The sequence below is a fragment of the Cupressus sempervirens genome, chromosome 6 (assembly GCF_028749045.1).
Source record: "Cupressus sempervirens isolate cs-2001-9-10 chromosome 6, ASM2874904v1, whole genome shotgun sequence".
Taxonomy (NCBI): domain Eukaryota; kingdom Viridiplantae; phylum Streptophyta; class Pinopsida; order Cupressales; family Cupressaceae; genus Cupressus; species Cupressus sempervirens.
Window position 1 is genome coordinate 489,329,966 of NC_143123.1, and position 13,029 is coordinate 489,342,994.

Here is a 13,029-nt window from a genome sequence, read left to right on the forward strand (position 1 = left end):
TGAGTTAGGTTTGAATAAGGTGATTTGTGAGACAAATTATATGTATTTGTCTTCCTTGCCAAATAATGGAAGGTTTAAAGAATTTTCTTGAAAATTGGTATCTTACATTGAATAGATTTCCTTTCCTTTTACAAAAAATTAAGTTCATCTATTTTCTTCAAATCTATAAAGAATGGAAAATTATTTTAGACATTTGGCCAATCATCATTTAATTGTAATTATACTTGGAAGGTCACAACTTATGTGTCCTATCTTGATCAAACATACTAATTTCTTAGACTCTACATAATAATTTGATTTGATAAATGTTTTAATAATCATTTAATTAATTTTTTTGGTTATAATAATAGTCATCACCTTTTTAAAATTTGTGTATTTTCTTTATAATTTGTTAATATATTTATCTTTTGACAAAACAAAAGATAATTAAAATCTTAATTTGAAAAAAATATGAATTGACAAAGTTTGACTAAAAAAATTAATTAAATCAAGAATAATGTCTCCCCTTTTACAAATGTATAAATAAAAATTTCTATTATTTTTCTTGAGCTTTCACCTCAACATTTATTTTATTTATTCCTATATAAACATCATTTTCTACTATCTAACTAAACTACCATATATTTATTGGCACATAAATAGGCGAGTAGATACATACTAAAACAAAAATACCTTTTATTAATTACATTAATGTGACTATTATATATTTTTATAGTTTTAAAAACAAAATATTTAACATTTCATAAATATTTTTGATAAATTTGTGTTCTTTCTCTTATAGCTTCTCTTTGTCCATCCTACTCATATTTTTCATCATGATAATAGATCATAGTGTGATGCATAATTGTTGATATCTATTTGTTTTGCATAATTGTATCTATAAATCACTTGCAATAGACTATTGCTCAATAAACACAAATTAGAATGAAATTGATTATTACAATAGCCACAAATCCCTTTCAAAGAACAAATTTATTTTTCTATATGAACATCATTTTCTAATATCTACGTAAACCACTAGGACCAACATGCATAAGTAGATAATGGAAAGATACAAAAAGATTTTAAAAGATTATTTTATTCACTAAATCCATTACATTAAGCATTATTTGTTTTGAAATAGTGGAAATTGAATTCAATTTGCTTGTAATTATCTTAATAATGGCATTTTTGAGCATTTTTTAAATAATACTTTTTTTAATATAGAATTTCACCATACTCTTAGAAACACTTTTGTACATATTTATCAAAACACTTGTGACATATATCATAACTTTGAAAATAATCATATGTGTATTTATCAAGACAATTTTCTAATAGATAGTTGAGGCACCAAAATTTGAACTACTACATGAGAAGCTTCTAAAATTCTCTACAATGTAGGAGGAGGAGAAGAAGGAGGAGATTTGCGAGACATAACATTGTTTATCGATGATCAAATCGACTTTTACAATTCCAACACACCCAACTTCTCATAATCCCTCTCACTAAACAACTTATGAAGAGCATATCATTTTTAACATATAGTTTATATGTTATGACGTGCATTAGAAGCTACTAAGTATATGTGTTATGATTTGTTTACATCTTTCCAAAAAGATGAAGGAGGTGATGATGATTTTAACATCCACAAGTCTAAACATAGCCCAAGGATCAACCTTTGTAGTCAACTTGATTTTCAAACCCATCCCCTTTTCCAAAAAAATAATTATAAACAACCCCAACTTCTCATAAATATTAATCAAGACAGATTTGTAACATATAATTTCCATATCATGACATCAAAACTTGAAATACTACATTTGAAGTTGCTAAATATCTATGTTATAATTTCTATACATCTTTCAATCATAGAAGAAGAATATGATGATTTAATTGTCCACAAGACTAAACATTGTCCACATATCAGCCTTTGTAGTCATATTGACTTACAAATCGATCCCTTTTTAATAGAAAAGTAATGATAAACAAGTGAACTTCTCATAAGTATTGAAGAAGACAAATTTATAACATGTAGTTCCTATATTATGACACCAAAACTTGAACTACTATATTAGAAGTTGCTAAATATCTATATCATGATTTCTATACATCTTTTTTATATAAAAGAAGAAAAAGATGACGGTTTTAATGTCCACAAGACCAAACATGATCTACCAATGAGCCTTTCAAATATATCCCTTTCCACTAAAGTGATATTAGGGCCCTCCAACTCCACATAAGTCCTCTCAAGAGAGCTTCTCATACAAAGTATATAATTTATTATAAGACCACATCATAAAAAGTCATTTATTGTAAGGCAAAAGCCATACCACACATCTCACTGATAGAGAGCAAGTGGCAAGCGAGGGGCGGGCACGGCGAGGAGCGGTTGGGCCTTCTGGAGGGTGAGGCCAAAAGCCTCGGCCATGTCGAGCTTCTCAGGCGACTGCCCGACGGGCAGCGACCAATCGAAGGAATGCACGAGCGTGGCCAGCATGAGCTGCACCATTCGGATTCCCATGGTCATGCCCGCGCAGATGCGCCTGCCCGCCCCAAACGGGATGACCTCGAAGTCCGTGCCCCGAACGTCGACATCGCTACCAACAAAGCGATCGGGGTCGAACTCCAGCGGTCGGTCCCACACGGCCGGGTCCCGCTGGATGCCCCAAGCATTCACCATGAGCCTGGCGTTCTTTGGAATGTGGTACCCCTCTATGGTGCACGCCTCCGCCGCCATTCGGGGGAGTAGAAGGGGCGTGGAGGGGTGCAGCCGGAACGTCTCCTTTACTACGGCTTGCATGTATGGAAGCTTCTCTAGGTCGGACTCCTGCAGTTTGCGGCGCCGCCCTACAGCCGACTCGAGCTCCCGCTGGCATTTCTCCATTATAAAAGGGTGGCGGATCAGCTCCGACAATGCCCATTCGACTGTTGAGGAGGACGTGTCTGTTCCCGCTGTGAAGAGGTCCTGCATGCAACATGGGCATTGGTTAGTTTATTGAGATGAGCACTTGTTGAACAAGGGTGTACACATAGTTTTTAGTGAGTAAAATAATTGTAAGATACCACTCATGCATAGAGATTATAAGCTGTTTGGTATTGGGATCTTCATTATTGAAAGAAATTGGACGATGACTTTTGGGTGAGCACGTTTTGATAGACATGATGTCTGTTATACCAATGGTACAACTTTCTTAATAATAATATTGAATTAAGAGTTGTGGATCACGGATGAATGAATCGTATTTTTCGAATTCAATATAGACTTGAAGTATGATTTACTGTACAACCATCATTCTCACTACAACTACCAGTCCCACTTTTGTTTTGAGTCTTTAGGAAGTGGTCATTGGAATATGTAGAGTGAGTGTGACATCTTAGTTTATAAATAAAGGACTTGTCAAGTAAGCTATTGTAAAGAATTGGGTCTGCATGTAGACTCTAGTTAGATTCTTATCAATTCTATAGAAGAATATAGATTGTTAATAAAATTGTACAAATTTCTAAGCATGCATGTCGCAAATTCCATACAACAGAGTTGGAGTACATTCAATAGAATTTGAAGAACATGCAACAATGTTTTGTATATTATTCTTGACAACAAAATTTGTCTATCTTTAATCGACTTATCTATCTAACCATATGTAATTTTATCATCAATTGATTTCATATAGAACTTGTCTAAAATAATGTAAGTTTTCTTTCAAAAACATTGTACTGAACAATCTACATGCACACCCAACTCTATGTATAGGACAATTAACTTATCATTTCAATCCAAAGAACTTAAAGTGCATTCCACAGGGTCAAGAGTTTGTACATTATATGCTCCCATTCCATTTCTATGGAATGCACTCAAAAAATTTAGATTGAATTTTTATGCTACTAACAATAATTGCCTCCATTTTCTCTATAATTAGAAATTTTATTAGATTTACTGATTATATAATTCTAATTTTATTCCTTATTGAAGAATTGGACTTACAAACACAATGTAATTAAAAAAGTCCACAAAATTTAATTCCAATCTTAATTGACACTCATTATGTCAACAATAGTTTTATATAAACACAAAGTTTAAAACTGTCAAAACTCGCAAGAGACACAAAAACAAACATGAAGAAAAATAATAGCCATACCAGCAACAAGGCCTTCATGTCAGTATCAGTAAGCTTTCCACCCTCGCCATCAGCATTATTCCGAAGTGCGAGTAGAGCACTCAGAAAGTCCTTCTTCGACTTGCCCTCCTTCATAGACTCTGCTTGGTGCTCTGCTATAATTCTTGAGAAGAAATTATCAAACCGATCATGCAACTTCTTCATCTTGGCCTGCACGCCCTGCAAGTCGAGCCATGCCAAGGACGGCACAAAGTCCCCAATATTAAACACGCCGGCCAAAACCATCAACTCAATCACCATCTCTCTGAACTCACTCGCCTTCGCCCCCTGTGACTCAAACACGCGCTTGCTAAACATCACCTAGAAACAACACACACCCAAAACAAATCATTACTCCAAAATCATTTCTTTCCCTATCCATACAAACACCCAAAACAAATCATTTCTTTCCCTATCCATTCTTTCTCCTGAATCATAGATCATCTTTAGAAACATTGATTCGAAAACAATCAGATCATATTCATTCTTCCTAATGAATCACATAACATCTTCCAAAACGCACAATCATTAGGAACCTCCGAATTCAAATACCTGGCCGAGCACATTGGCAGTGCACACATTCATGAGCTCCCCCAAATTGGCCGGCTGCCCACGCTGCCCGTGGGCAAGTATGGACTTGACAAGAAGGCTAATCTCAGCCTGGCGAACGGGCTGCATATCTTCAAGAGCCTTACCGGCGAACAAGTGAATATTACATACCTTCCTCAGCATACGCCACCGGCTACCGTAGGGAGCCCAGACGAGGTCATTGGAATCATAGGCAATGTAAGTGGCACCGGCGTTTCCCGGTCTATTAGAAAAGTTGAGGTCATTTGTCTTCAAGAAAGCCTCCACAACTTTAGGAGAAGAAGCCACAACAGTATCAGTAGTCCCAAGCTTCAGATACATGAGAGGCCCGTACCGCTTGGACAGGTGATAGAGGGAGCTATGGGGCATGGTGCCCAACAGAGGAAGGCTGCCGATGACCGGCCATGCCCGTGGCCCTGGCGGCAGCCGGTTCCTTCGACTCTCACTGATCAGATAAGATAATGCTATGAAGAACAGAAGGCCCAGACCTACTGCCTGACCAGGGCTTAAGGCCACCAGAAATCCTATGATATCCATTAAAGAGCTTGTTGGAGCCTGTTTTGCCTTGTGTTTAAGAAAAGGTAGCAGTTTTGTATGTTAAATATAAGTTGGAGATTGTGTTGGTAACTGACAGTCAAATGTGAGAAAGGGGGGTGGAGTATGTTAGTCAAGCACGAGAGGGTGGGTAGACAAATGTGAGAAGGTGTGTTCGGCCACGAGAGATCTAAAGGTCAAATCTTTGAATATTTGGCAATGAAGGTAGAGGGGGATGTTTAAGTGGGTACAACAGATACGTACGTGGGTTTGTTTCTACGTTGGTTTTAGTTGCTTTAGAGATGTGGATATCTTTCAACCACCAAGCATGTTAGGATTGCAAATTTCTTATAGTTAATATGATTGGAATGGACCTTTGAGAGTTCATATTTATTATAGAAAGTTCTTGTCAATTAAGCTAAGTACCTAGACCTTTCAGATTTCGTATCTGTTATAGAAAGTTCTTGTCAACTAAGTCAAGTACCTAAACTCTAAGGGTCTGTTTGGTTGCAGGAATATAAATATGGGAATAAGAATATTTATTCTAGAATACTCTTGTTCATCTAATTAGGCCCCCAACTCTTTCCTTTTTATTTGATGGAGGATTTTTGTATAAACCTATTCTAGTGTATTGTTGTCTTATATGCAAGCACAAGTCATAGGTTGAACCTCTTAGGATAAGAGTTAAGAGTTTAGGGTTATACAATTTTTTATTTTTTTTGGTGATCATTATAGAATTATAAAGATTGAGTAGACACGACTACTTGATGATAGGGAGCTTCTTCTCTTAGAGCCTTTTTGCTCTAGCTTTCTTAGCCTTCTTAGGGTCTCTTCTCTAACCCTAACCTAGAGGACCCTTTCCTAATCCCCTTCCACCAAGAAACTCACCAATCAATTAAGTTTCCTCTCCTCTAAGCCCAAAAATCCAAACTATGCACTTCTTGGCCTATCAAGCCAAAAGTCCACCAAATGCTATAAGCAAAGAAAAATAAAGTTTAAACCTCCCTCATGAGGTTCTTGATGCATTCCAAGTCATTTTGCATCATTTGGATAGGTTTACCACCTTCACAACTCATTCTTACTATGTTTGGCCTAGTAGCCCAAAGAGCCCTTATTAGCCCTCCTAGAAACAAGGAACCTTAAATACCTTGTAAAATTTCTTAACAAGGCCTATTCATTCCTTCTAAACTTTGTTTCCAATCAACCTAGGTTGAAGGATTTTCTAGGTCTTAGGTCTCCATGGTGTTTGTACAATACCTTTTCAAAAAACTCTACTTTTAAGGGTTTCTTGGGCAATGACAACAACTATACTTCTAACACAAGAAAATTTTCATTCTAGACTCCTGTTAGTTGTGTGTAGAGTCGTCTTTTCTCTTTCCAAGGACCTCCTTCAAACCCCCTTACCTATCTTCTTTCGAAGTCCTTTCCTCACCATTTATGTGTTCACCGCTCCTTGAAGTAGTTGGTTGAAGTCGCAAGCTTCCGCAGTTGTGGTCCCCTTCCTTTGAACCGCTTTGAACCACTTTGAACCTTGGTTCAAAGTAGTTCAAAGTAGTTCAACCGAAGATTTTCATACTAATGCTTTTTTTTCTTTGGCGGGAAATTTTTTATGTGGTGGCTGTCATTGAAGCACTTTGAACCACTTTGAATCTCAGTTCAAAATGGTTCAAAGTGGTTCTTGATCAGAGCGATTGGTGATAATTTATTTCTAAAATATAGCACACCGCCTTTTCACAATCAATTGAGGCTCGTGTTAGATATCAAAAATCAAAAGATTTTTCTCTTTTTCCAAGGAGGAGGTCGTCATCATTAGAAGTGGGAGAAAAGATCTTAGACTTGAGGAATGATCAGATATTGTACAAAATCAATCATTGTTAATTTATGTGAAAAGAGAAATCATTAAATGAAAAGCTCATGCAGCGATGCTTCGAACGTGCCAAGGTTGATGTGAGGTGATATGTCATCATGCCTATTAATTATCCAATACTTCCGCATGTAAACCTTTCCTTTAATAAAACCATTCAGTAGCTTTCTAAGTTACTTTGCAAAAAGCTGATTTCAAAGAGAAGGTGCTATTAAGGAAGATAGAAGAAGTTGTTTGGTTTTTAGCGGAAACCAGGTGAGAATTTAGAAATCTTTGTTTTGTTCTACAAATCTATTATTCTCAAAGGATTGTCTGCCAGAGGTTTTGCTTGTTTGGTTGAAAATGAAGTCAGTCTTGCACTTTTTCGGGAATGCTTCCAGCCTTGAATGTAAGAGACCAGTGATCTGTGATACAAACTTAGAAGGAGTGAATGTAGAAAAGTTGCAAGAAAATTTTCTTGAGAATACCAAAGAGGTTAAGGGATGCATGGAAGTGTTAACAAGTGGGTTAATTGAAGCCGTTGCCTTTCCTCCTGCTTTCATGAGCCCTGAGCTTCTGCAACTTTGCATTGACCATTACGATGTAAGGAGTAGAAGCATAATAAGTGAGAATGGAAACACAATACTTTCCATCTCAAGGGAAACCATTTCATCTATTTTACAATTAACAGCAGATACCTTTGCCGCATTTTCACCCACTCAAGCTTTGGCCGAATACCAAGAAACCCCTAGCGTTTTCTGAAACACCCTTGCCAGGAAATGGACCGAAGTTAGCTATGGAGGTGGGTCTAGGCTGCCCAAAGTCATTACGAAGGATCACATGAAACCTCATATACATGACCTAGTTGTATTATTGCATAGGGTGAAGGGTTCAGCTGATGTATATTTGTTTGAAGAATGGATGTATAGATATATTGAGATTATCTTGAAGGGCGAGTAGTGGATGGATTGGGCAGAGATCATTGCCAATTCCTTGAGAAACCAACTCAAAAGGGCCAAAGAATCTTGCGAGGATTTCTATATGGCCTTGTATTTGACTTATTGTATTGCCTGTACATGTGATCTCACTACCCTTCCACATGGGGTATGGAACGAAGAGATAACTATCTTCCAGTATTGTCCTTTGTTGCAGAAAGACAGAGTTTTAGAGGATTTTCGTAAGGTGCATGATGTGTTGTATGGAAGCATTTATTTGAGTCTAAAGGGTGTTCAGATGCCACGACTTTCTTCTGAGTCACAGAAACTAGTTCAACAGTATGGGAGTCACTTCATTCAATTTCCTAGGTTCACATACTTAAGAGTTGGAGGGTTTGAAGATGAACCTCTGAAGTTACCCCGATATACCCTTGATTGTTTCATTTTAACCGAATTATGCAGACAGCTTTTCTCGGTCATCAAAGATAATCTTCCTCCGGAGAATTGGGAAATGGCTTTCCCTATCACATTGGGCTCCTTAGTCTGTACTAATATGAATAATGCTTCCATCATCAGAAACAATTTGTTGGGATTCAATCTTGGTTTCTACCACAGCAGGAGAAATTTTGATAGTAAGGGATATGCAGCTCTAACCCTTGGCCTTGAAGTAAATCCTTTAGATGCTCCTCATCTAGAAGATCTATGGAGAGATTGTGGAGATGAAGAAGAAGTCTTGAGGAAAGACCATTCTAGATTAACCTTATAGCAAATTGATTCTTTCAGATTGAAGTTCAAAACACAGGGAATTATTGAAGACAGTTCATACCTAATCGAGCCCGGTTGGGAAGAGTCAAATGAGGCAAAGTTCCTAGCGGTAGATTGGAGCAAAGAGGAGGAAGATGATGTTAATTTGAGAGCTAGATCTATATTAACCTATACAGATGACTTTTTACAGAGGAAAAGGAGAGGAAATATCAATGAGTCTTCTCCTAAGGTGATTTCTTCCCCAGGACCACTTCAATCTGACATTCCATTTTCTCATATTGCAAGTGACGCACCGATTCCAGATAAGAAACTGAGATCCCCTCCCCATTCGCAAGCTACGACTCCTAGGACGAGATCCCAGTCCAAGTCCAAAGCCTCAAAGCAGCCTAGTATTTAGAAACAGAAAATGACATCTCAGGGGCAAGATTCAGACGATAAATTTATTTCCCCTGACGAAGCAGAGGACGAGGTTCAATTCATTGAAGCCCTGAGAGTAGATCAACCTAAATTCTTAACTCCAACTAGAGACACTCAGGTAATGTCAACCACTCCTATTGTTCCATCATGGTTGTCGAATTCAATCAACAAGAAGCGGAGTCTATAGCCGGTATCCACACTAGTAAAGGACATAGTCACTAGATATGCAGCCAGAGGTTCTAAGACAATGAAAGTAAAAATGGATGCTTGTCTCACCAAAGACCCAGTAATGGGAAAAATCACAGCAGAGGTGAGCATTTATAAACAAAAGAAAGAATCTAGGGAGATCGATGATGAAGGGTTCAAAGTTACTTCTTTTGAACTAGGTGCTATAAATAGGAATACTGGCAACAATTTCTTTAAGTTCTCTGCTAACCACATGCTCACACAATCAGAGAAAGATTCTAGGGAGAAGAAAGAACTAAAAGCAATGGTGGTGACAATGGTCGCATACATCGATTCGTTGATCAACCTAGGGGCTGCTCCCATAATCCAGGTATCATAGCCTTTTGACCCAAACTTTGTTGAGAGCCAGCAATTGATGAAATAGATGCAGAGGGGAAAACTGCTAACTGATGCCATGACTAACTGGACGAATAACATAGTAAACTAGGGAAATAAATTTATCTCTGAAGTTGCTAGCATCTACTCCGAAGGTGAAATACTTCTAGGGGAGATTCAAACCTTGATCCCAGTATGGGAAACAAAATTAGCACATTGCCAAGCTGTGGTTCTCCAGGTCTCAAAGGTTGAAAATTTCGAGGTCCTCAAATTCCTAAATGAAAATCCTATGAAGGCTATGGACCCCTGCATACTTTTTATTTTGAAAAATAATATGAATTGGAAGGAGTCGATTTACAAAGAGACCATCAATGAAATACAGGGCATCGAAAGTAAGATCATAGGAATGCACGAGGAATTGGTAAAGGACATGAAGGTTGTCAATCCTACAGGAATCTTACAATTCGAGGAAGGAAATATGGACACTAAAGCATTAATCAGGAGTTTCACCAAAGCAGTAGAACAGATTAGAGACAAAGAATCACTGAAGGCTGATGATTTCACGTCCTTGGCAAGCATCGGATCCATGTTGTTCCTTAATGAGAACCTGATGCCACGTCAGAACCTGAAGGTGAAGGAGTATAGGTGGCAGAAAGACACATGCAAAGCCCAAGTGATGAGCTTGAAAAATCCATACTCCCATGCCACACAGGAATCCATATCCACGTTTTGGAATTGGAAGCTAGTGCATCAAACTATTGGAGGGGAGGAGAAAACTGACATAGATACTGGGAACTGAACGGTCGTCTATTGGTGCCCTTTCTTTTTGATAACTTCTTTCTAGTTTAATAACGGTTTCTTGTATTAATCCAATATTAATCCGATAGGGTTGGGTTTTAATGGAGACCCTTCAGATTTAAAAAACTATAAATGCTGGGGCATTGAACTGTGTTTTTTTTTTAGCGGGGAGCAAATAAGAGATAGAAGATAGAGGTTAGATAGAAATATTTCACTATAGATTTGATTTTGATAACAGTATTTGGGAATAGTATATGAATGTTCTGGCTTTCAACGACTTGGTGCATTGAAGTTTGAATATACATATATGAAGAATTTCGGATTATGCTTTGAAACTTTGTGTTCAAAGTGTTGAATTATTATTACTTTGTGAATGTGATTTGGTAATTTGAAAGTCCTAGTTTGCTGTTACTTGATTGTAAGTTCTTTTAAATTTTCATTCTTTGTTGGTGATACATGTTGAGATTTTAACCAAAATTCATTCTTTGAAGTGGGTTTTCTTTTTCGTATCAGTTGAATCTGTTCATCTCTAAGTAGCCTTTGATAATTACCTCACTACCTAGGAGTAGTTGAGAGACCCTTATGCACTTTTGGAAAAAGTGTGAAAATGGTTTCAAATTTATTGTAAATTTAATAAGGGAGCTATACCTTTAGAAAATTCAGAGAGGAAGTGTAAAGTAAAATAAAAGTGCTTCCTCAATTGCAGTGAGCAATTCTGTCCTTTGTGATATTTGGGTATAGAGTAAATTTGATAAATTATTTAAAAGGACATATCTATTCACTAAAAACTCCCCCCTCTAGTTCTTGGACACTAGACACTCCATTCTACCATTTCCCAACTAATATTGGCACGTGCCAATCCATAGTTCCTCCTAGAACTCTCTTGCAAGCATCATTGTGCTTTGCCAAGCTTCCACTGGCTTGCCTAGGGCTCACTTACAATAATAAAAAACTGACTCCCATAACCTCCAAAATGATTATTTACATAGTATACACAAACCATTACTTGATTCCCAAAGGCCATAGGTTTTCAAAATGGGAACTCAAGCTTTAGCCATTTTTGTGAAACCCTGTCAAAATTGAACAACAGGATTGAAGAGCTCAAACAATTTCAAAAACCTAATAAAATGAGGAATAGTGATTAAAAAAAGAATGCAAAGAGTTATTTCATGACCAGAAGCTTCTAATCTATTCAAAACAACAACCAAATCAATCAAGTTCTTAAAGCAATCCTTCAAAATCATGTTTTCTATCAACAATTCCTCTTTCTCACATGAACTATTCATACAAATGCATAACCAACCCCTCATAACAAGTTGGATGAGTCTTATATAGACCTCCTCTAATTACCCAGACCCTTGTGTCAAGTTACAAACACCCAATTTTCCTTTTCCCAAAAAAGTACAAAAATTGCCTTCGCAACTTTGCAAAAATTGCAAAGTTGTCAATGAGCAATTTTGACAACTTATAGCAATCTTGCATTTTAGGCCTCCAAAATTATTCAATTTGGGTTCAACCATTATAAAGTGATCCTAAAACATCCAAGGATGTTTCCTAAACACTTCTTGCCCCATTTTAGGCATTTTATCATATTTTCCCCTTTAGACCAATTTTTGAGCATTTCTAGGTTTAACAGGACCTAAATGCTTAAAAACATGACTCAACCCTAACTCCTACTTATCCACACCTCCTAACCATACCATGGGACTTTACTTTTATTCCTTATTCACCAAATGGTTGGTTAGGCCATTTACAAGCCAAAATTGTATTAGGGTTTTGCCCTTCCCCAAGGTGCTCCTGCACCATACTCCCCCTACAAGAAGAAGGCTAAGGTACCTATGGTGAGAGGAACTCCTTACTAATGTCATGCTTCTTGAAATCACTCTCAGTAATCCAAGTTTCCTCATCTTCAAGGGTGTCCTTCCACCAGATATTCCTTGTAAACCTTGTGCATTGTGCTCTTCTTCACCCTAGAGTCCAGTATTGTATCCACTTGTGGTTACTTCTTTTCATGTACTTACAAGTCTGATATATCCTTTTGTAGCTCTTTTTGATCCCCATCTTCATCCATATTTGGACCCTTGTAAGGAATCAAGTCTTTTACATTGAAAATGGGAGAGATCGACATGTCTTATGGTAGGTCAATTTTGTAAGCATTGGACCCATATTTCTCTAGCACTTTGCATGGCCCAATCCTCTTCATTTGTAACTTGCTAAGGATGCCCTTTTGTAACCTAGCTTTGTTCAAATATACCATGACCAAATCTCCTATTTATAATTGTAAGTCTCTCCTCCCTCCATCCTTCTTTTCCTTCAACTTTTGGTTGGCTTTGAGCAAGGTCTTCTTAATCTAATCCTATATCTCCTTCATAGACTGAACAAAATCATCAACATGCCCATTGATGGTGTCATGTGATGGTAAGTCTCTCAACTCCATTATGCTCCTTGGATG

General features: G+C 37.3%; 1 protein-coding gene across 1 annotated transcript; it reads right to left on the reverse strand.

The window, feature by feature from the left end:
• Positions 1–1,961: 1,961 nt before the first annotated feature.
• On the reverse strand, positions 1,962–5,297 carry LOC149553167 (flavonoid 3'-monooxygenase CYP75B137-like). The gene is made up of 3 exons (XM_089788664.1): positions 4,689–5,297; positions 4,119–4,457; positions 1,962–2,947 (listed from the first exon to the last, which is right to left on the reverse strand). Exons 1-3 carry the CDS (start codon positions 5,259–5,261, stop codon positions 2,321–2,323), a joined length of 1,539 nt encoding a protein of 512 aa, XP_089644790.1. The 5' UTR covers positions 5,262–5,297; the 3' UTR covers positions 1,962–2,320.
• Between the last annotated feature and the right edge of the window lie 7,732 nt (positions 5,298–13,029).